This window comes from Linepithema humile, chromosome 3 (assembly GCF_040581485.1).
Source record: "Linepithema humile isolate Giens D197 chromosome 3, Lhum_UNIL_v1.0, whole genome shotgun sequence".
Classification (NCBI taxonomy): domain Eukaryota; kingdom Metazoa; phylum Arthropoda; class Insecta; order Hymenoptera; family Formicidae; genus Linepithema; species Linepithema humile.
Genome location: NC_090130.1, coordinates 8,968,424 through 8,993,263, shown reverse-complemented (window position 1 = coordinate 8,993,263; position 24,840 = coordinate 8,968,424). Strand labels below are relative to the sequence as shown.

Sequence of the window (24,840 nt, the reverse complement as noted above, 5' to 3'; positions counted from 1 at the left end):
TAAATATAATTATATACATATATATATAATTATATCTATTAAAGAGGTATACCAACATACATACCAACATTATTTGTTTCTTTCATAGACTGATTTGCAGTTAACATTTTTTTATTACAATAAAATTTGCTCTATAAACTCAACAAATTCAATTAATTTAACTCAAGCAATACAAGACAGCGTCGAGTTGTCATAAATCATAAAGATTCTAGATGGTTATGTCTATCTCATTTTTCGGTCCTAGTGAAACTAATAGCGTTTTCGATTATACAGGATTTGAACGACCCAGGGTTGGTTAATGACGTCATTGCAACCTCTCCACCAATGAAAGACTTGCATTTATAGTAAAATAGTGATTGATCAACCCTAGATCGTTCAAACCCCGTTTATTCGAAAACGCTATAACTCGAACTTGAATTATCGTAAACACCCAGTGTGTACATGATCCGAGTTCTAGTAACTTTCCCTCAGTCCGAGATCTCGGACCGAGTTCTAGTATCGTGGACACAAGGCTTTAGTCCGTGGGATTACGGGCTGTATGTGACGGCACCCTAAGGGTGCAGTCCCATTGAGCACAGATCGGAATGACAGATCGGATTTCTCACCAGAATTCTAGTAAATTTTTGATCCTGCTATTTCTTTCGATCGGAACGCGGATTTCTGTCTGTTAGAACATTCGGAACTGTCCGGAACGATGTTAGGGTGCCGTCACATACAGCCCGTAATCCGGAATCCGCACAGGAAGTCCGCAAAAGTTACTAGGTATTTCGTCTGTAACGTTACGTGTGTTTTTATCTCTTTGTGTCCCATGGGCCGTAATTCCATGAAATTTCCGTAAAAGTTACTGCAAGTTACTAGTTATTACTAGTAATGCTTTTTCTAATTTTATTTATTTAACTAAATTTGACGATTTAATTGAAACTTTTGTTAAAATCATAATATATTCTGTAGTTTTCTTATGAATAAAATACAAATAAACAATTATAATCTGTTAAATAAAAAAAGTACTACTGTTACGTCTGTATTTACGGCTCTATGGGACACAAGGAGATAAAAAACACGTAACGTTACGGACGAAATACCTAGTAACTTTTGCGGACTTCCGGTGCGGATTACGGATTACGGGCTGTATGTGACGGCACTTTTAATGTTAGTAACATGTCAAAATGAGTGCCAATATGATTAATAAAACTGTTTTTTTATCCATCTCTATGAATTTAGGATATTTTTAGTCGCATTGAGTTTAACTGTCTAATATAACTGTCTGTTACAAAATATAATTTACGTTTCTTCACACATGTGTCCGTTCAGTTCCGTAAAAAATTTCTCTACCAGTCCCATGTAGCAAAAACGGAACGGAAATATAGTTACAAAATATATTTTACTCTAATAATTTAATATTTTTAAGTACACATAGCAATGTAATTTGCAAGAAAATTGCAGAAATTATGTATATAATTGCTTTAACCACATTTAAATAACAAAATATTAACGTAATTAAGTACATTTACTTGCGATCGAGGCGACATTCCGTTTCGTTTTTGCTACATGGGACTGGTAGAGAAATTTTATACGGAACGGAACATGAACGGAACACTCAATTCTAGTGAGAAATCCGATCCGTCATTCCGATCCGTGCTCAATGGGACTGCATCCTAACTGATACGCGTATAAAATAATACAAATGACTATGTAAACGCACAAAACGCATATTGGAGGGAATCTAACATTCAGGATAACCTTAATTAAAACCGATGTTATTATTAATCTTTAGTCTCTCTCAAAAAATATTATATTAAAACGTCTTGTAGAAAAGGAGTAAATGGAGGAGAAGATTACTTATTGTTATCATTATGCGTCTTCTTCGACTATATTGTAAATTTTGAAACATTTAAAATCTGGCTATACACTTTTACATACTATTATTATTCATATTTTCTCCTCTTTATTCAAATAAATAATATATTCTACTTACAAAACAAGAATAAACTCAAGCGAATTGCAATTTTAAATACCACTACTAAAAAGCAATCAACATGAATTAAATTCATATTATTTTTTCTTCGTTAGTATATCCGATGCAAACGCATCCGTATTAAAGCATTGGTGCACACCATGAAGAATAGAGAACAGAAGGCCGAACTTAATAGGTGATGGCGTTAGATTATGAGCTCAAAAGTGGTCATCTGAATTAGTTCAAAATGCTAATCGAGATGTCGCTTGCGTTCCACGACACCGTCCTCACAGTCAACCTCACAGTAACCTCTCTATTCTTTACATCTTTCGTTCGTGTGTATGTATACGCAACCGTATATGTATATGTGAGGAGTTTTGCGATTCGAACGCCGCCTATCGAGTACCACCAGTATTACTTCAGAAACCTGATTTTGATCGCATTTTTGAAAGCCTAGTTCAGCCTCCTGATCTCTATTCTTCATGGTGCACACCAAACTTAATACGCGTACCAACGTTTTAACGATGTAAACTAGGTTTTTATTCGATTTTTATTGACAGAGACAATGCAATGATATCATTAATCACTTCTAAATTGATTTAAATTTGTCCAATTAAAAGAATTAATAGAAAAATGTTTGGAATAAACATACTTTTTTTTAAATTTAATACAATATTTGTCGATAAAACTTTTTCACATATTAAAGTTAAGTCCAGCTTTTTATCCCGTATTTAATTATTTTAAACTTGATTCAATTTTTTAATTATATTTTTTAAAAATACATTTTAATGTTTACATATTTTCAGAATATAAAATATTCACAATTTTACATAAGATCACATTGAAAAACATGCCTTATTTTTTTTTTTATAGATGTAAACCACTATTATCTTCATATAATTCTATATTTATTACATATTACAACTGGATATATGCAGAATACAAAAAAAGTAATATATATAAAGCAGAGAAGAAAATGTGTATAGAACATATGACAACTAATAAATGCCTACAAATGACTAAAAATACGGTTTGGTTTTGTGAAAATGGTAATTTTCTTGCTTATAATCGCGCAAAGGACGGTACTATTAAAAAACATAAAAAAATTGTGGGAGATAATTACACTTTTATTAAATCTATTGCTCATTGCGATGATTATATTATAAGTGGCGACGTGTAAGTATTTATTTATAAATACTGTATTTTATGTTTTTTTTTCATTTTTAATTTTGACAAAATTCTTGCAGAGATGGTATTATTAAACACTGGAGAATTGAATCAAAAAAGGATAAAAGAAATGATCTTAAATATTCAGTAATACATGATGTAGATGAAGAAATTGATTTCATAGACGCAACATCACAACACATTATAATTGGTTCTTACAATTTAATAAAGGTAAGATTCAAGAAAAATTGCAATAATGCTATCTTAATGTAGTATGTAAAAAGTTTGTTTTTGTGTAGATACTGAAATATACAGACGATAAAAAAGGTTGTACGGAAGAAAAGCAAATATTTTGTGGAGTCGACGTGGAACAACCTGAAGACTATTGTTTTGACGACCAAATTTATATAAAATCAATTTCATTTGACCCTATAGGAACAAAATTTGCTGCTAGTTTCTATGATTATGATCAATCATCAACGTCGTTTCTAATTTACGATATTGAAAAAAAGTAAGTAATTTTTCAATTAATTGATCAATTTCTACAAATGTTGATTTAAACATTGACTATGTTTATACAGACACTATTATATGATTTGATTTAATAACATTTCTAATTATAATTTGCAAGGACGGTTTGATGACCCAAAATTTCTAAAAAATTTGAAACTCCAGAAATATAATATATGAACCTAATCAAAAAGCTATTTTTTGTTTTGACAAAAAACAATCTTAGAAGGAGAAATACCCTACGGAAAATCGATTTTCTTTGAAGAGTATTTCCCTAGTACTTTTTAGTTAAAACAAAAAATAGCTTTTTGATTAAATTTATATGTGTTATATTTCTGCAATGTTTTAGATTTTTTAGAAATTTTGGGTTATCAAACCTTCCTTGTTAGTAAGTACTAAACTATATATACAGGAATGGGTACTGAATCGCTTATCGCGGGAGAGAACTACATGTCGTGTATTGCTGTTCTTTTACATACAATCAAATTCGAAACTTTTAACTGTGTTTGGCGTAATAAGTACTCACCAGTCGCAAGAATGCCTTAGGGCCTATTCAGATAAACATGCGTAGTCGTATAAACATATGCTTAAAAAAAATTGATTGGTCCATTTTTTTATGCATTTGCTTATGGACCAATCATGCAAGTTTGTTTGGATGGGCCCTTACACATGAATTTGTCAACGAGTGTCAAGGCACATTTAAATGTGTCTGTGAAATTTACATTTGTCCAAGTTCATGGAATTCAAGGCATTTCTGTGACCGTGTGTACAATCGGTACAATACCTACGAATCGAGCGCAAAAACTTCTTGGCCTGTCTGTATATCTATAAAGTATAGACTGATTTTCTATCACAATAATGAAGAACGTGGGCATGAAAGAGAATTTAATATATATTTCTCTCTTTCACATCGTGGAAGCATCCGTCGTTAAGCCCGTATCAGACTACGCATTAAAGATTAAAAATTAATGAATGAAATTTAACCAATCAATACAAAAAAAGCTAAAAATTCTTTATCCTGTTTGGTCAAATTTTAATCTTCAATCTTTATTTTCAATTTTCAATGTGTAGTCTGATACGAACATTGGCTTAGTTTACACCGATTGTTTCATACGCATACCAAGTACTAAATCAGTTTCTTTGATTGGTGTAGATTTTTCACTAAACGATTTATACCTATTGGAGAAGCAGATTTAGTATTTGGTACGCGTACTAAACAATCGGTGTAAACTAAGCCATTATGTCCGTATATAAAGCTATACTCTGTCCAACGAGAGAAAAACCCGGTCTGCGCATAGAAGTATTAGCAGTCAAAGTGAAAAAAGCGTTGCGCCACCCGCTGACATTAGCAAGCTGCACAAGCAGTACAGTTGTGTGGAATGGGGGGCTTTCTAAACGTTCTGTGAAGGGAGAACTGAGCGAAACGGACGAGTTTCTGTCTTAACCGTGGATCTTTCTTTCAATGGACAGATCATTGGTTTTTATGTATATTTAAAATAAAATATACATTATGCTAATGTAAAACAATTTTAGTTATCAGGTAATGGAGAAAAAATTTGAATCTAATTGTCAGCAACTACTATGGGAGGATCCTCACACTATTCTCATGTGTTTTACAAAATCTATTAAAAAAATGGATACGAGGTAATAAATTTTATTGTTGATATTAATTAGCTAGTCAATTTTTTTATATTTGCTATTGTGATTTCAGAACATCCGAATTTGTATGTACATGGGATTCTTCCAAATATCGATATTCATTTTGTTGCTCATCGGATAATATGTACACTTTTATGACGGGGCATTATGAGTGTGTTCTATGGGATCAAAGACAGAGTGTTGCCATTCAAGTTTGTATTATTTTCAAATTTTTTGTATTTTGTACTTTATTAGTAAATTATTATTAACTGTCTTAAAAAATTTTAGACGTATGATGTGATTAAATCTAAAACTTCTTCAGCTATAAATTCTCTAGAATTTGATAGTGCTCATATGTATGCTGTTACTTGCGATTGTCTTTATGAATTGGACTTTATGAAAAGACCTCACTTTGATCACCAAGATATAAAAATGTTATTTGGCTATTTTTATTAAATAAAAGAAAATTGGTTGAAAATTTTTTTGTTATATTTTGAATGTTTATATAAATTTGATGAACTCTATACAAATTGGAAAGCGCCATGCTGCTCAAGATGCGATCAGACAAAGAGATTATTCGAATTGTTTTGTCTCTTTCTGTTGTAGACTCTCTTCACTGTAATTCTGTAAATGTTTAAGGCGGGAGCACAGACTTTTGCATAACGCATAAGGCATAACGCATAAGAAAATCAACTAATCAGAGTCTTCTATTTCTATCCCCACTCCTCGTTCTGCAGATCTTGCATAATGCATAAAGCATGATGCATAAGGAGTCGAAAAATCCGTAAGGATGAATTTTTATGCGTTATGCAAACGGATACGCGTCTAGATTTGTCCACCATTAATTGTGTTCACTAATTTCAACTAGTTTCTAACCTTTTCTCTTGTTGACAATACGTGGTAAGTACACTTATCGATTCTACACTATATATTCTTAATATAATAATATAATTATATATATATATATATATATATATATATATATTATATTATATAATTACTAAATTAATAATATATATAACAATCACATTAATATATTTTATTTCGATAGGAAAATGGATCATGATTCATATTTTTTTGATTCTCAATATCAAGATGAAAATTTCTGTGGAGAGAATCAATATTCTCAATATTCTGAAAATGAAAATGTTTGTGAAATAGAGAATCAAAATGAAATCGATGGAGATGCTTTGCTCATTTCTTTGGTGCGTGATTATCCTTACATATATAACAAGGAACTGACTGATTTCAAAGATACTTTTAAAAAACAGAATGCCTGAACAGAAATAGCAAGCATTTTGAATATGACAGGTATATAATATATTTTTATACATTGCAATTTATTTTAACAGATTTTAAATTGCATATGTTAAACCAGTGACACAGTGTAATTTTTCATGTTAGATTGTAAACTAGTAAACTACTTGCTGAAAATACAGCCTGCAGCATTTTTAGCAAGACTAGATTGCATGCGATCTAGCATGAAAAATTAATATATTTAATATTATTTTTGTTGCTAATGGACGAGTGTCAATCACGATGGACGCGATTAAGAGAGCGATACACAAGAGAAAAAAAAACAAAGACAGGAAGAAACAACTACTGGAAGTGGAGCATTAAAAAGGAAAACTTTTGAGTTTTTTAACAACATGCAATTTTTGGATCCATTCGTTAAGAAAAGAAGGTATAGTAAAAATTAGGATGTTGAAAAATTAGAATAATCAAGATTTCTTTTTTGTATATTAGTCTTAGAACTCTTTGCATGTTACGGCAATTTTTTGACATTATTTTTTTCTTTTTTCAGAACAATGACTAATGTGCAACATGCCAAAAGCTCTCCATTGACAAAACGATATATTTCTTTTCAAAAGTAAGATATATACATAATTCATATAAAATTAAAAGCGCTTTTATTTGCAAATCTGTAATAAAATTTTTATTTTCTAATTTTAGAAACTTTAACTTTAGTAACGAAAAAGAAAATCTCTCTTTGGCGAATGTGGCTACCTTACAACAGAATTTTTCAAAAGTTAACAATGCAGAATCATTGGAACAAAACCGATTTACAAGCTTAAGTGGCAGAAACGTTAATGTATCTCCTACAAATACAACTACTTTACTTGAACAACAACAGTTTTTTACAGAAATAAATCAAGCAAAAATAAATCAAAGATAAATATTTTTACAAGCATTTTTATTTATGGCATTTTTTTAATAAATTTTTTATTTGTTTCATTTAAAAAAAATTTATATTTGTGTTTAGAGACTCAACTTCACTTTCACACAAATCAAGCGACGCGGTAACATCATGCCAGTCTGATGCTTCTTCAATATCAGTATTAAGTGCCTCTGATTATGCGCGAAAGAAAGGTTTAAGTAGGCAAATAAAATCAAAAGGAAAATCGCAGCCAGATGTCGTAAATGCAATTTCTAAAGTTACATCTTTACTAGAGAATAAATACTCTTCAATTTCTCTTCTTATTTTTATTGTCCCTTCTTTTTTTTGATAGATCAGACCATTTTTAATAAAAATGATGAAAATTAAAACTATATTCAAGTATATATAAATAATTATAATAATAATATAATAATTACATATATAATAAATTATATAAAATATATCTTTGCAAATACTTACATTCTCACTTTTATAATTACAAAAAAAGTTCTCTTGATTTTCTTTTAAATATTGTGTGTTCCTATTTATTTCCTCTGTAACATTATTTTCAATATCAAAACTCAAAATCCTATCTCAAAATAAAAACTGAATAAAAGATATTTAAAATTTCTATGCTCTCTATGTATCGTCTTACTCACCATGTGATTTCGGTGTTCAAATAATTTTAAGGTTAGAATGTAAAGCCTTATGCACAAGCTTGTGCGTTGAAGAACGTTACGTTATGCTCTATGCATTATGCCTTATGCGTTATGTAAAAGTCTGTGCTCGGGCCTTTATATTCATGTATACTCTACACATATGTATATAAAAAATGGAGGCTTTCTATCAGCCTACAGAGAAAAGAGACAAAACAATCTCACTGTCTTTTTCTCTCTTTCCATTATGCCACGCTTATATGGAAAAGTTTGCATCAGACGAGTCTGCATGCAACTTGTTTAGTGTGTTCAAAAATAGGTTTAATTACTGCTAGTAAAAATAATTTAGTTGAAAACAGTAAAATTTACTGGTGCTGCGTTTCGTTTCTTTCAGCAGTAAGACCGAATTCCCATTGAGCGCGTCACGCGCGCGTCACGAATTAACCAATCAAAACATCCCATTTTATTGCATCATTTGCCGCGCGAATAAAATGGGATGTTTTGATTAGTTAATTTGTGACGGATGATGCCGCCGCGTGACGCACTCAGTGGGAATTCGGCCTAAGAGCGAATTTCCACTGAGCGCGTTACGCGCGCGTCATAACTCGCGTCACGACGCAACGCGAGGTAAGTTCAAGCATAGCGTCGTTCTTATTCACACTGAACGCGTCGCCGCAAGAAGATGAGAGATAATAGTGGGGAATAATAATTATCTAATAATAGTATTAAATAATAATTTAGAACTTACGAATATTGATACAATTTCTGTGACCTGCCTCATAACGAATGCGTGCGATCTGGGATCTCGTACAAAGGAAGAATCTTTTGTCTCTAGAATGTCGAGCAACCTAACTGATACGTCGCGCAAAAAGTAGCGCAGCAAATCACCCTTATGGCGAATTCCCACTGAGCGCGTCAAGCGTCGGCGTAATTCGTCGCGCCACGAATTACCCAATCAAAACATCCCATTTTATTGTATCATTTGCCGTGCGAATAAAATGGGATGTTTTGATTGGTTAATTCGTGACGCGCTCGGTGGAAATTCGCCAATACAGCACACAGCATTTATAATAATTTACCAGATCGCTGGTGAATCGCTGCAACAAGTTGCATGCAGACTTGTCTGATGCAGGCTTTTGTATGTAAGTGTGGCATAAGGGAGAGACAGAGGAAAACAGTGGGATTATTTTGTCTCTTTTCTTTGTAGGCTGATAGAAAGCCTCCATTTTTTATATACATATGTGTAGAATATACATGAATATATACATGTATAGAATTCAGTGAAGAAAGTGTACAACAAAAAGAGATAAAACAATTCAAATGATCTCTTTGACTGATCGCATCTTAAGCAGCACGGCGCTTTCCAATTTGTATAAAGTTCATTGAATTTATGTAAACATTTAAAACATAATAAAAAAATCAAATAAAATTAAATAGGAGCGTAAAGAGCCAAAATGCAGATTATTCGTGCAAAGGTTAAAATATATTCGTTTAAAATTATTCACATTTACATTTATTTAATATTCTTTTATTTAATAAAGATTGCCAAATAACTTTTTTATTTCTTTGTGATCAAAGTGGTGTCTTCCCGTAAAGTCCAATTCATAAAGATCATCGCTTTTAACAGCATATATATGAGTGTTATCAAATTCTAGAGCAATTATACCTTTAATATTGTCACGTTCCATAGTATACGTCTAAAAATTTTTAAGACAATAGTAATTCACTAATAAAGTACAAGATACAAATAATTTGAAAATAAAATACAAACTTGTATGGCATCACTCTGCCTCTGATCCCATAGAACACACTCATAATGCCCCGTCATAAAAGTGTACCGATTATCTGATGAGCAACACATTGATAAGCCATATTTTAAAGAATCCCATGTACGTACAACTTTGGACGTTCTGAAATCACAGTAGCAAATATAAAGAAATTAAATGGCTAATTTATATCAACAATAAGATTTATCACCTTATATCCATTTTTTCAATAGATTTCTCAAAACACATGAGAATAGTGTGAGGATCCTCCCATAGTAGTTGGCAACAACAATCTTCACATTTTTTACCCATTACCTGATAACTAAAATTGCTTTACATTAGCATGATGTATATTTTAATCCAAATATATATAAACATCTATGTTCTGTCCAGCGAGAGAAAGATTCACAGTTAGGACAGAAACTCGTCCGTTTCGCTCAAGTCTCCCCTCACGGAATGCTTAGAAAGGCCCCCCTATCCCCAGCGAGAAATGACTCGTCGATTTGTTGTCGAATCGACATCAATACGATGTAATATCGATGATTTTGACGTTAATTAGACATCGATTTGACGTCGATTAATGTCATTTCTCGCTGGGTCATTTCCATACAACTGTACTGCTTGTGCAGCTTGCTAATGCCAGCGGATGGCACAATGCTCTTTGCATTTTGACTGCTATGTTTCTATGTACAGACCAAAGGTTTTTTTCTCGCTAGACAGAGTGTAGTCTTATATACGGGCATAATGCTCGTATCAGACTACACATTGAAGATTGAGATTAAAGATTGAAAATTGAAAGTTGACCAATCGGGATAAAGAACTTTTGGCTTTTTTTGTTTTAATGGGTTAAATTTCAATTTTTAATTTTTAATCATTAATGCGTTAAGTCTGATACGGGTTTAATGACGAAAGCTACCACGATGTGAAAGAGAGAAAGATATTTTTATTCTCTTTCATGCCCACACTCTTCACTCATTATTGGGATAAAAAATCAGCAGTCTATACTTTATAGATATACAGACAAGCCAAAAAGTTTTCACGCTCAATTTGTAGGTATTGCACCGATTGTACACACAGTCACAGAAATGTCTTAATACGTATGTTTTCCAGCAAAGGACACAAGTTGACATAAATCGACACAAGTATCACTCTGTCTTTGTTCGATATTCAATGAGCAACAGAGAGAATAATACTTTTGTGTCGTTTGTGTCTCTTGGTGGAAAACTACCTACATAAACTTGGACAAGTGTGAATTTCACAAGCAAATTCAAATGTGCCTTGACACTCGTTAGCAAATACATGTGTAAGGGCCTATCCAGACAAATTTGCATGATTGGTCCATAAGCAAATACCTAAAAAAATGGACAATCCATTTTTTTTAAGAATATGTTTATGCGACTATGCAAGTTTGGCTGGATAGGCCTTTCCTGTATAAAGCTTTCCTGTGATTGATGTGTATTTACAACGTCAAACACAGTCAAAAGCTTCGAACTTGACTGTATGTCAAAAGAAAGCAATACACGACATGTAGTTCTTTCTCGCCACAAGTGATTCAGTGTTTATTCCTGGAGATATAGTTCAGTACTCACTAACAAGGAAGGTTTGATAACCCGAAAATTTTAAAAAATCTGAAATTTTGCAAAAATATAATACATATAAACCTAATCAAAAAGCTATTTTTTGTTTTAACTAAAAAATGATTCTAAGTGTAAAAACCCTTTTCAAAGAAAATTCGATTTTCCGAAAAGTGTTTTCTCCTCTGGAATTATTTTTTGTCAAAACAAGGAATAACTTTTTGATTAGGTTCATATATTATATTTCTGCAGTTTAAGATTTTTAAAAATTTTTGGGTTATTAAACCGTCCTTGTAAGTTATAATTAGAAATGTTATTAAATCGAATCATATAATAGTGTTTGTAAACATAGTTAATGTTTAAATCAACATTTGTAGAAATTGATCAATTAATTGAAAAATTACTTACTTTTTTTCAATATCGTAAATTAGAAACGACGTTGATGATTGATCATAATCATAGAAACTAGCAGCAAATTTTGTTCCTATAGGGTCAAATGAGATTGATTTTATATAAATTTGGTCGTCTTCAGGTTGTTCCACGTCGACTCCACAAAATATTTGCTTTTCTTCCGTACAACCTTTTTTATCGTCTGTATATTTCAGTATCTACACAAAAACAAACTTTTTACATACTACATTAAGATAGCATTATTGCAATTTTTCTTGAATCTTACCTTTATTAAATCCTCAGAACCAATTATAATGTGTTGTAATGTTGCGTCTATGAAATCAATTTCTTCATCTACATCATGTATTACTGAATATTTAAGATTATTTCTTTTATCCTTTTTTGATTCAATTCTCCAGTGTTTAATAATACCATCTCTGCAAGAATTTTGTCAAAATTAAAAATGAAAAAAAAACATAAAATACAGTATTTATAAATAAATACTTACACGTCGCCACTTATAATATAATCATCGCAATGAGCAATAGATTTAATAAAAGCGTAATTATCTCCCACAATTTTTTTATGTTTTTTAATAGTACCGTCCTTTGCGCGATTATAAGCAAGAAAATAATCTCCACAAAACCAAATCGTATTTTTAGTCATTTGTAGGCATTTATTACTCCTATAATATTCCTCTATATACATATCCTCTTCTTCATATATATTACTTTTTTTATAACTTGCAGATATCCAGTTGCAATATGTACTAAATATAGAATCATATGAAGATAATAATGGTTTGCACCTGTAAAAGAAAATAAGACGTGTTTTTCAATATGATCTTATGTAAAATCGTGTATATTCTATATTCTGAAAATATGTAAATATTAAAATGTATTTTAAAAATATAATTAAAAAATTGAATAAAGTTTTGCATAATTAACAACAAGAAAAAAAGTTGTAACTTAACGCTAATATGTAAAAAAGTTTTATCGACAAATATTGTATTAGATTTGAAAAAAAGTATGTTTATTAGAAACACTTTTCTATTAATTCTTTTAATTGGACAAATTTAGATTAATTTAAAAGTGGTTAATGATGTCATTGCATTGTCTCTGTCAATAAAAATGGAATATATACCTAGTTTTCATCGTCAAAACGTTGGTACGCGTATTAAGTTTGGTGCCTACTTTGATAGAAATATTTTTCTAAAAATATAACGAAATTTTGCTGAAATGTATTTGAAAATTTCTCTCAATTGACCCCAATTATTAATTTCATAAATATTTCAGCAATTTTTCATTAAAAAGTAACAGTTTTTAGTTCAATTCAGTAAATTTCATAATGATAATTATTTAAAAACTTTTTTATTACTTTTCAACAGTATATTTTAACTTTCCTTATATTTCATAATATTACATTAAATTTTTATACGGAAAATTATGATTCATTTTGAAATATATTCAGTAATTTTTCAAAAACTTTTGTTTCACTTTTCATTGATTTCATAGCACTGTCAGCAAAATATTTTTATTAGAGTAGCCAATCAAAAACGTTGCAAGAAAGACAGACGTCACCCGGCAATATAGCTCTCTCTTCTTCCTAGTGGAATCAGCCCTACTTCTTCAAAACGCTTTTCAATGGCTTTGTTTACTAACGCTTGGTGCTGGTCCTAGGTTGTTTTTCAGCAAAGGACACAAGTTGACACAAATCGACACAAGTATCACTCTGTCTTTGTTCGATATTCAATGAGCAACAGAGAAAATAATACTTTTGTGTCGCTTGTGTTTTTTGGTGAAAAACTACTTTAGTAGAGCACTAAGGCCTGTTCTACAATACGTCGTATATCGGATAACTTATGGATAAACAACACTACAATTTACTCGCAAAAGATAAATTTCAATTTTTTCTTTAAATGACATACATTCAACACCTTACCTAGGAATAACCTGAACAACAAACATTCCTCGCAGATCTTGCAGCAATATTATAATAGTATTCAGGTGATTTTAGAATGTGAACGGTGAACGGAGCTACAAAGTTCGAGCAGCTTAGAAGACATAACCTAATCATCATAAACTTTTCAGCTCAGCGACAAAGGGGCGAGAGGGCAAAGAGCAAGATCTATAGAGAGAAGGTTACCTCAGGCTGCGTTCCCATTTCGTCTCACTCAGTGCAGTATCCAGTGGCCGCCATTTTGCTGGATACTGCACTGGAGAAGCGTTTCCAAATTACTGGACTGGCTAGTGACTAGTAAAGCCCCTTACACAATGCCAGGCAACAGGCAATAAGAACAGGAAATAACATACAAGAGAAAGAGAGAAAAGCTATTTCTCTCTTTTTCTTTCCTACATTATTCTCTATTTCTATTGCCTGTTGCCTGGCATTGTGTAAGGGGCTTAACAGCCTCGCACACGTATTAACTCATAAGCCGAGAGCACAAGCTTTTACATAAAGCATAACGCATAAGCATAAGGAAATTGATTGGTCTATATATAAGCATAAGCAAATGCATAAGGAAATGGACCAATCAATTTCCTTATGCTTATGCGTTATGCTTTATGCAAAAGTCTGTGCTCCGGCCAATAACCTAAATAAAATTGTTAGTTAATATGTAAATAGTGTTGAAGCAATTATTGCTAGTAAAGATTATTATATCGGTAAGTAAATATTTCAATTAGCAATGTATTAATAAGTGTTAACGTTATTTTTAAATATTATAACGACGATTATACCGATTATTTGCTTGTATAACTTCACATTTAAAAACAATAAATTATTGTATATAATATTTATTGTATATAATTATTGTACATAATTTTATTTTTTCAGTACACATTGATTTTTTATTATTATTATTATTATTATTATTATTTATTATTTACATTTCCCGGCCGACGACATTCTGAACGAGGTACGATTGTCACTAGCCAGTCCAGTAATTTGGGAACGCTTCTCCAGTGCAGTATCCAGCAAAATGGCGGCCACTAGATACTGCACTGAGTGAGACGAAATGGGAACGCAGCCTATACCATACTGGAACGAGCACAGGCTACCCCCTCCATTCGACAAAACGGTCAGACAAGGCAGTGACTCAGTACCGGATTTCTCTTTCTATTTCGTCTACTCTCGACTAATAGTAGCTGTGAACACGTGACCACAACTGTTGGTTAGATAGAGAGATCCGGGTCCAAACAGCTATCTCCATCTAACCGGTCGAAAACAAAGGCGTTCCAGTATGGTATATAGTCACGGACTAAGGAATAGAGGGACGGTGCACAAGCTGTACCGGGGGAGCACGTTTGCGGCGGGGGGGAGGCCGCCATATTCGTTTAGTAATCACCACACATAGAACTCACTATTTGCGTATATGTGAGAAATGAAAGTCAAATCCTGCGCACAATAAACAAAATAGGAAATAGAAATAGAAATAATTATTAAATATTAGAAATAAGAAATTGGAATTATTTATTTTAAAAATAAAAAGAATAGAAAAAATTAATGCATAAATTAAGAAATAAGAATTGGAACTAATTAATATATTTTATTCTCTTGTTAGATGTAAAATAATTTCTCTTTTTAATATTAAATGTTTATTGCTATTTCTAATATTTTGTCTACTGTATGCAGATCCTCAGAGTAATAAAAGTTAAAGTATTTTATAAAATTTATAATACAACAATAATAAAATCGCCTAATTTCTTTATGCTTGTCACTCGTTATGCTAGTGGCACCACTACACGAGTGTAACCATGTCACAGACACAGAATCTCTGTGTGAGAATCGCTACATCAATATGGCGGAAAGCAGTCCCCCCCGCACGCTTGAGTTACCATCCCCTCTCGTCTAAACTAGGACTTTAAACTCAGTCCCTCTATTCCTTAGTCCGTGTATATAGTTCAACGCTGATTTATTACTTGGTACGCGTACTAAACAATCGGTGTAAACTAAGCCATAGTAGTATTACATATATGCGTCAAACACCCCTCCAACGCGACCTGTCGGCCAGCAGAGCCGATCCCTCCGGCCGGGAGTCGAGTCTGTCAGAACCGTAGGTATCGCATCGTGCGAGATTACGGGGCCCACTCTTCATCGTGAATTGTTGGAAATTTCGATGCTTAACGATACGCTACTTATGGTCCTGACAAAATCGACTCCCGGTCGGAGGGATCGGATCTGCTCATTAAACTATATAACATATTGGAGAACGCCTTCCCATAAGAGCCAATGCGTAGTTTTTGGTACAAAACGAGCAATAGTGATCGGGGGATGCCTGTCTCTTTTTTCGTCTACTACCGTTATTAAAAACGTTTATTTCAGTAGCAGTTAATAACTGTCCATGATTTCATTTGTAAAAAGGTTTATCATAGTAATAATGTTATATATTATTCATATAAATTTTCATAGATCTCATAATTGTGGTTAAAAATAATCTTCAAAGTAATGGAATTTCTTGGAGTTTGTTTTTTGAGCTTCCCAATACAGATAATCATTGTTAGCCAATCAAAAACGTTGCAAAAAAGACAGATGTTCCCCGGCAATATAGCTCTTTCTTCTGCCCAGTGGAATCAGCCCCACTTCTTCAAGGCGCTTTTTAATAGCTAGTTTACACCGATTGTTTAGTACGCGTATCAAATACTAAATCAGCTTTTCCGTTAGATATAAATCGTTTAATGTAAACTAAACGCAGGTACATATGCAGTTTCTACACCAATCAAAGAAGCTGATTTAGTACTTGGTACGCGTATTAAACAATCGGTTTAAACTAATCCAATCACAGATGTCTATACTAGTACTAGATCGCTAACTTCGTCAAAAGAGCTGAGGCCGGCAGGATTTCCAGTTTCGGCCATGACACCCTACAACAAAATGGCGACAATGCGTGTGTAATGTGTATAGGCCCTCACACACAAAATGACATAACTGCATATGCATAGCATAAGACCGTCTCGACCAATGAACATCTAGCATAAAGGTGCCATATTGATTTACATAGCACGTTCATTGGTCAAGACGGTCTTATGCTATGCATATGCAGTTATGTCATTTTGTGTGTGATGGCCTTATATCTGCACGTGCGTATGCACATGTGATACCCGGCGTGGTGATACAAATTGATAATATTGTAAAAATTCTTGAAAGATGCCGAGCAGTTGTTGAGCAGTTGTTGAGCAGTTGTTGAGCAGTTGCTAAGCAGTTGTTGAGCAGTTGTTAAGCAGTTGTTGAGCGGCCATTTTGTTGTAGGGTGTCATGGCCGAAACCGGAAATTCTGCCAGCCTCAGTTTTTCCATACGTCAAAGCCTAAAGTTAGCGATTTAGTACTAGTATAGACATCTGTGAATCCAATGGTTCTGCCGGCCGACGAGTCGTGTTGGAAAAGAAAGCGTTCGACGGATAGATCGGCTCGCGAACCACATTTCGTTAGCCCTGTTCTAGAATAATGCTGGAAATTAATTGAGTTAGCCGATATCCGTGATTGACATCCTTTTTTTTCTCTTTACCGTGCCTTAGCCGCTAAAGCCAGCGACGCCGACATGTTTTTTTTTGTGTGGATTTCCCAGTAGACCTATTTCACTGAAGACAAGAAATAACGAATTCTTAATTTAAAAAAATAAAATATGAATAAGATTAGATTTTCTTGGCCTTTTATAGGCGGTATTCATAGTCCGTTCTGATTCCAAGATTATCTTAAGCACTGTCTTAAGATACTAATATGGCTTTTTGATTAGTTTATAGTATCTTAGAACCATACTTAAGCAATCTTAAAGATAAGAACGGACTATAGCCGGTATTCATAATTTGTTCTTATATTCAAGATCATCTTAAGTAAAGACTTCTATTCGCTTTTTTCGTCAGACATAATCTGTGTGTGACGAAGAGAACAAATATAAGTCCGCACTTAAGACGATCTTGAATATAAGAACGGACAATATAAATACCGTCCTATAACTAAAAAAAAAAGAAAAAAAAATCCGCGTCAGCAATAGTACCTCATGAGTGGCGTAAAAATCTATTGAAATATTTTCACATAATACATTTAAAAATAGAAAAATATTTTTAATGAATTATAATAAATATTCATCTATTTCAATAATTAAGAGAGAAAAACCCACTCATAATTGAATAGTGTGTTCCTAACGTTCGGCGCTGGTCCTAGCAGTTGCGGCGCGGGCGATAATGGTGGATTCATACTGCGTCCGATGTCTAGAAATTCTAGCTAGAGATATTTTATCGTCTAGAAGACAAGTTTTATTATTGGACATCAGACGTTTTACGTCGGACATCGGACACAATATGAATCTTTTATAAGGAAAGAGAAGGAGGTGTTAACCACAAAAATCTGCTAAAATGCTGAACTAATTCCGAGCACTGTTCTAGAATAAATTACAATATAAATAAAGATTAAGCTTTATTTAACTTACCGTTCATAAAATTTTTTCTCTTTCTGATTTGTGATACTGACAAACAAATGTTGACTTTTTTTATTTAATGTATCGCATGCCACAATATTAAATTGTCTGCATACCATACTAAGCTGATATAAAGTATATACATCACAGAAATTGAAAATTATTTCTAATATCTCGTTCGGAAAAATATACGTAACAGACATATTTGTCTTCTTAATTGAACGTTACCACGTGAGAATATAGATATTATAACCGGTATGTTCACTTCACTAGACGTTATACTTTTTTTATTTTTAAAGTGGAATATCTTCAGCTTAAAATCCGCTATTCGGCACAAACCCTCTAGATTCTATAAACTACCACGTTGAAATTCCATAGATAATTTTATTCGACTTTTTAACAAATTGGTAAACTTCAGCAACAGTCTCACTTTTCCCGTCGGGGAAACTGCCACACACAGAACAACTCATCACCAAAACCTACTGAAATATGATAGCGTTTTCGATTGGTACAAATTTATTCGCTCCGAGAGCGAATAAGACGTCACAAATTTTATCTTGGAGTTACTAGGTTCCACTTTGGGTTACTAGGGCCGCGTTCCGTAAAGCGCATATGTGCACATGTATTTGGTTGCGTTCCGTTTTGCGCATAGCACGCATCGTTCGCATCGCTAATGCTTAGCGCATTGGCTGCGTTTCGTTTCATTATGCGCATGTTACATGCTTTGAAACGGAACGATATTGAACGCATTAGAAGCGGAAAATCAAGGGCGGTATTCATAGTCTCTTCTTATATTCAAAATCGTCTTAAGCACGGACTTATATTCGCTCTCTTCGTCAAACATAGATTGTGTCTGACGAAGAAAGCGAATATAAGTTCGTGCTTAAGACGATCTTGAATATAAGAACGGACTATGAATACCGGCCCAAAATGGATTCCACAATAAATTGCGCTATCAATGTGACAATGTTTTTAATTGATGAAATGAGTGACAGTAATAGTAGTGAATCATCAATGACTCTTCCTATTTTGACACTTTTTACAATATTGCTATCAATCGCCATATGCAATTACGTAATCGCATGGAACGCATAAGCTGCTGCAACTCAAACTTGAGGTAGTTGATGCGTGTATTATGCGCTGCAGGTGGTGGGGATCTAGGGAATTCTAAGCGCTGTTCATGCGCGCATTGAGTGAAACGGAACGTTTTCTATGTAATTCGTGCGCATAATGTGCGAAACGGAACGCAACCTTAGTCTATATAACGTATGCTAATGAGAGCGAATATAAGTCCGTGCTTAAGGTAATCTTGAATATAATACCGTTTTTGACAGATTTACTCTCTCCGAGAGCGATTAAATCCAATTTCCGATTGAACATATGTTCAACTCGAAATGGTTTTAATCTGACCTAGGTTCTAGTTATAAAGCATATCACGCATAAATACATTTATGCAAATAGTTGAACAATATAAAGAAAATGAAATTAGTAATAAACATTTTATAACCGTATATATAATTATATTTTATAAACGTTTATAATTTTACAAATTTCTATTTATGTTACAAAGTAAATTAATAAGTAATGTGATAAATTTTATACAAATATAATTTTATATTTCGATTTTTCCTAGGCTGCGTTCCGTAAAGCGCATATGCGCGCATCTATCTATAGTATACATAACGTATACTATAGATACATAACGTATACTATAGGCTTATGGCTCAAGCAGACCAGAGCGGCGAAGCGGCGAGCGGCGTGCGACGTGCGACGCACGAATGAAAATTCATTTCCCGCTGTCTACACGTTGTGAGTCTGCGAATAGCGGCAAGCGATGGCAAGCGACGAGCGATGAGCATCGACGAACGAGGATAATAAAAATTAAATAACTGTTTAATAAAAAATTTTAAAATTGATAAAAAATACGTATTATTTTTATATTTGTGCTTCATTGTGTTATCATAAATAACTATTGCGTAAGAAAAATTCATTACAGTTTATTTTGAAGTAAACTTAACCTATAAAAATTAGCTCCATATTATACATATTCTAAATTTTTTATTATTTTATAGCTCCAAAAATGGATTTAAACTATAATAATCGTAAGCGTTTATTATTGTTAGCGCTATACTGTAAAAGACTAACATTCAATCACCGAAGAAAACTATTATTATAATTTATTACAATATTCTCATAATTTTGACTTGACATTTTTAGAAGATTGATTCACGTTTATGTTTTTATTTTAAGGTTATGTGTGTCTCTTGCACACCAGAGCGAAGAAGCGGCGAGCGGCATCCAATTAAAATGTTACTTTTCCAGTCGCCGCTCTCCGCTAGCGATGAATCTTCAGACTCGATCAACTTTTTCTGCGATGCCGCTTCGAGAGAGCGGCGGAACTGACGTCTGGAAAAGCGGCGTTCTGATTGGATACCGCTCGCCGCTCGCCGCTTCGCCGCTCTGGTCTGTTTGAGCCATTAGAATGTTACTTTTCCAGTCGCCACTCTCCGCTAGCGATGAATCTTCAGACTTGATCAACTTTTTCTGCAATGCCGCTTCGAGAGAGCAGCGGAAGTGATGTCTGGAAAAAACGGCGTTCTGATTGGATACCGCTCGCTGCTCGCCGCTTCGCCGCTCTGGTCTGTTTGAGCCATTAGTTTACATCGATTGTTTAGTACGCGTACCAAGTATTAAATCTGCTTCTTCGATAGGTATAAATCGTTTAGTCTAAAATCTAATAGCGTTTTCGAATAAACGGGGTTTGAACGATCTAGGGTTGATCAATTACTATTTTACTATAAATGCAAGTCTTTCATTGGTGGAGAGGTTGCAATGACGTCATTAACCAATCTTGGGTCGTTCAAATCCTGTATAATCGAAAACGCTATAAGAAACAGATTTAATACTTGGTACGCGTACTAAACAATCGGTGTAAACTAAGCCATAAATGCATACGCACATATGCGCTTTAAGAAACGCAGCCTTAGGCCGAATCCCTACTGAGCGCGTCACGCGTCGCGTCATGACTCGCGTCACGACGCGACGCGAGGTAAACTGAAGAATAGCGTCGTTCTTATTCACACTGAACGCGTCGCCGTAAGAAGACAAAAAATAATAGTAGAGAATAATGGCTTAGTTTACACCGATTGTTTAGTATGCGTATCAAGTACTAAATCTGCTTCTTTGATTCATATAGATTTTACACTAAACGATTTATATCTATCGGAGAAGCAGATTTAGTACTTGGTACGCGTACTAAACAATCGATATAAACTAAACCAATAATTATTTAATAATAGTATTAAATAATAATTTGGAACTTACGAATATTGTTACATTTTCTGTGACCTGTCTTATAATGCGCCCGATCTAGGATCTCGTACAAAGAAAGAATCTTTTGTCTCTAGAATGTCAAGCAACCGAACCGATGCGTCGCGCAAGGAGTCGCGCGGCACATGATGCAATAAAATGGGATGTTTTGATTGGTTAATTCGTGACGCAGCGGATAACGCGACGCGAGGTAAGCTGAAGAATAGCGTCGTTCTTATTCACACTAAACGCGTCGCCGTAAAGAAACAAAAGATAATAGTAGAGAATAATGGCTTAGTTTACACCGATTGTTTGGTACGCGTACTATGTATTAAATCTGCTTCTTTGATTGGTATAGATTTTACACTAAACGATTTATATCTATCGGAGAAGCAGATTGAGTACTTGGTATGCGTACTAAACAATCGATGTAAACTAAGCCAATAATTATTTAATAATAGTATTAAATAATAATTTAGAACTTACGAATATTGTTACATTTTCTGTGACCTGTCTCATAACGAATGCGCGCGATCTGGGATCTCGTACAAAGGAAGAATCTTTTGTCTCTAGAACGTCAAGCAACTGAACCAAAGCGTTCGCGCAAGGAGTCGCGCGGCACATGGTGCAATAAAATGGAATGTTTTGATTGGTTAATTCGTGACGCGTGGATGACGCGACGCGTGACGCGCTCAGTGAGAATTTAGCCTAAGATATTTCTACGGTCGACCGACAGGCGGCGCCGAAAAGGAACCAAGCAATACCTCGAATCGCAATACATCGACTCTCGATATATCAAATAAATCGATATAACAGATTGATCTAAGCGCGCTACCGGATCCAGCGAACATTCGAGAACGTTCCGGAATCTACAGCTGGATTATCCGGAGTCAAAAACGAAGAGATACTCTGTTCGGAACCGGCGTTGAAATCAGTCGAATTAGAGTCGTCGTATTAGTCGTGAGATTAGATCTAGTCTAGCAAGCGATCAATATTTTGTGTATTCGGTTTTTGAAATAAAGGCCATTTATCATTCTGTTAAATAAGTGATTTATTCATACTCCTCAATTACATTAATAATACAGTCGGTAGCCAATCGGAGCACGTGGTTTGAATAACTACGCTTAACGGACATTTAGAACTAGTGTACGTGGTGCTCCGATCGTTACAATATATTTTCGAGAGACTAGACGGATTTTTGTCCAGCCGTTTCGTGCCGTTAGTTGTCGATTGAAACTAGTCGGAGATCTTTCAGTACATTTACTAGGCCGCAGTGTTGTACAAATCTAGCAGCTTCTGAATCCGTCCCGTCTGGCAGCATTGTTTCCAGTATACTTTTATTTCTGTGGATTTTGGTGATGAGTTGTTCTGTGTGTTTTCCCGGCGAGAAGAGTGAGGACTGTTGCTGAATGTTACCGATTTTTTAAAAAGGCGAATAGAATTATCTAAGGAATTTTAACGTGGTAGTATATAGGATCTAAAGAGCTCGTGCCGAATAGCAGATTTTAAGCTAAAGACATTCCACTTTAAAAATAAAAAAGTATAACGTTCAGTGAAGTGAATATATCGGTTATAACATCTATATTCTCACGTGGTAACATTCAATTAAGAACACAAATATGTCTGATCCGTATATTTTTCCGAATGAAATATTAGAAATAATTTTCAATCTCTGTGATGTGTGTACTTTATATCAGCTTACTATGGTATGCAAACAATTTAATAATGTGGCAAACGATACATTAAATAAAAAAAGTAAACATTTGTTTACAAATGTCAATGTTACAAATCAGAAATCGAAAAAATTTTATGAACGGTAAGTTAAATAAAGCTTAATCTTTATTTATGTTTCAATTTATTTTAGAACAGTGCTCGGAATTAGTTGAACATTTTAGCAGATTTTTGTGGTTGACACCTTTTTCCTTCTCCAGGAAAAGTTCTCCTTATGAAGGATTCATACAGTGTCCGATGTCTGACATACGACGTCCGATATCCAATAATAAAATTTGTTTTCTAGACAATAAAATATCTCTAGCTAGAATTTCTAGACATCGGACGCAGTGTGAATCCTCCATTATCGCTCGCGCCGCAAATGCTAGGTCTAAGCATAGAACTTATATACATGGAAGGAGAATAAGAGCAAACAATTGTACCCAAGAAGTGAGACAAATATATATAGTGCTGTCTTATTCTATTACTCTTTCTGTAAGAACGCATGCGTAGCCATAGTAAGGTTGTGTTAATATCTGTTTATATCAATCTTTGTAAGCTTTGTAAGATCACGTAATGTACAACACGTGTACAAACATCAAAATTTGTAAAAATTAATGATTTTTGCATTGTGCGTGTAATTTAAAAAAGTTGAAGAAATTGCTACGAAATAAAAACATGTGTAATGTATGTGCAACATTTTTAATATCTAGCAATGCCGAAGCAATTTCGAAGTTGACTGCTATTAAAAATAGAGGTAATTTGATTCTTCCTTCCGAAGATGTCATAGAAATATCACGTTCTGCGGAACGTGCCATTCGAGAATACAGTCATCTTATTTTTACAAAAGAAAATATTAAACAATTTGTTACTAATGTTGTATGTCGTACTATTTACGATCAAGTTTTCACGCATATGACTAATCATAAGGAAAATGCTTCTCGCAAAAATCAATTTGATAATCATAAATATCAATTAATAAAAGAAATTTCTAATATATATGTACAAATCCGATTATATCATGAAGGAAAACGCGCTACCCATGAGGATAAAAAAGAATATCTTCGGCATACGTATACTAAATTAATACATTTTAAACACATGTAATTTTATTGTTTATTGTTTTATTGTTTATTGTTCCACATAGTTTATTATAGATTTTCACATATTGTAATATTTTATAATTTCTAATTATAATAAATATAGTTTATAATTATTGTGCTGTTGATAAATAAATGATAAGAAATTCATATATTTTTTTTCTTTTATAGAATATTTCTTTCATTTGTATTTTATATTCATAAATAATTACAAATTATTTTTAAACTTAAATAGTAATATTTTATATGTAATATTTATATATATAATATTACTATTTATTATAAACGATTAATATTTATGAAACTTTTTTCAGAATTTGATTATTACATATATGTACGTAAAATAAGCGTTTCAAATCTACGCGGTACAGACAGTGCACATGCGCATAGCGAACAAAAGTCATGTTCTATCTTTCCTTGTCGCACAGATGTTGGGTACACTTTTGGATCACGGGAGATATATGCTATTCTCCTTCCATGTATATAAGTTCTATG

General features: G+C 33.3%; 3 protein-coding genes and 1 long non-coding RNA gene across 5 annotated transcripts in view; 3 read left to right on the top strand and 1 right to left on the bottom strand.

Annotated features, from left to right (window-relative positions):
• The first annotated feature begins 3,190 nt into the window (after positions 1–3,190).
• Positions 3,191–7,742, top strand: LOC136998469 (uncharacterized). Its single transcript, XM_067351141.1, has 8 exons — positions 3,191–3,352; positions 3,421–3,632; positions 5,165–5,275; positions 5,343–5,481; positions 5,558–6,169; positions 6,321–6,953; positions 7,074–7,139; positions 7,223–7,742. The coding sequence occupies exons 3-5, from the start codon at positions 5,175–5,177 to the stop codon at positions 5,723–5,725; spliced, it is 408 nt and encodes a 135-aa protein (XP_067207242.1). The 5' UTR covers positions 3,191–3,352; positions 3,421–3,632; positions 5,165–5,174; the 3' UTR covers positions 5,726–6,169; positions 6,321–6,953; positions 7,074–7,139; positions 7,223–7,742.
• LOC136998464 (uncharacterized) lies at positions 7,447–18,826 on the bottom strand. Its single transcript, XM_067351135.1, has 7 exons — positions 18,239–18,826; positions 12,322–12,621; positions 12,100–12,250; positions 11,832–12,031; positions 10,061–10,171; positions 9,855–9,993; positions 7,447–9,780 (listed from the first exon to the last, which is right to left on the bottom strand). Exons 1-7 carry the CDS (start codon positions 18,427–18,429, stop codon positions 9,616–9,618), a joined length of 1,257 nt encoding a protein of 418 aa, XP_067207236.1. The 5' UTR covers positions 18,430–18,826; the 3' UTR covers positions 7,447–9,615.
• Positions 13,402–15,326, top strand: LOC136998471 (uncharacterized). Its single transcript, XR_010889053.1, has 2 exons — positions 13,402–13,819; positions 13,904–15,326. It is a non-coding gene; the product is annotated as an uncharacterized lncRNA (long non-coding RNA).
• A 3,374-nt stretch (positions 18,827–22,200) lies between the features above and the next one.
• The window catches only part of LOC136998462 (uncharacterized), a 10,817-nt gene continuing 8,177 nt past the window's right edge, over positions 22,201–24,840 (top strand). The window contains exon 1 of one of the 2 annotated variants that reach the window (XM_067351119.1): positions 22,201–23,351. In XM_067351119.1, coding sequence (XP_067207220.1) covers positions 23,155–23,351 — 197 coding nt within the window. In that variant the 5' untranslated portion in view covers positions 22,201–23,154. The remainder of the gene's footprint in view (positions 23,352–24,840) is intronic. The other variant, XM_067351120.1, reaches the window with a different exon arrangement.

Bases quoted from the DNA above. Each gene is read 5' to 3' on its own strand.
- LOC136998469 (XM_067351141.1), top strand. From the start codon at position 5,175: ATGGAGAAAAAATTTGAATCTAATTGTCAGCAACTACTATGGGAGGAT. The intron at 5,276-5,342 runs GTAATAAATTTT...TTGTGATTTCAG, and splicing joins ATTAAAAAAATGGATACGAG to AACATCCGAATTTGTATGTA. The intron at 5,482-5,557 runs GTTTGTATTATT...AAAAAATTTTAG, and splicing joins GACAGAGTGTTGCCATTCAA to ACGTATGATGTGATTAAATC.
- LOC136998464 (XM_067351135.1), bottom strand. From the start codon at position 18,429: ATGTCTGTTACGTATATTTTTCCGAACGAGATATTAGAAATAATTTTC. The intron at 12,251-12,321 runs GTAAGTATTTAT...AAATTCTTGCAG, and splicing joins TATATTATAAGTGGCGACGT to AGATGGTATTATTAAACACT. The intron at 9,781-9,854 runs GTTTGTATTTTA...AAAAATTTTTAG, and splicing joins GGCAGAGTGATGCCATACAA to ACGTATACTATGGAACGTGA.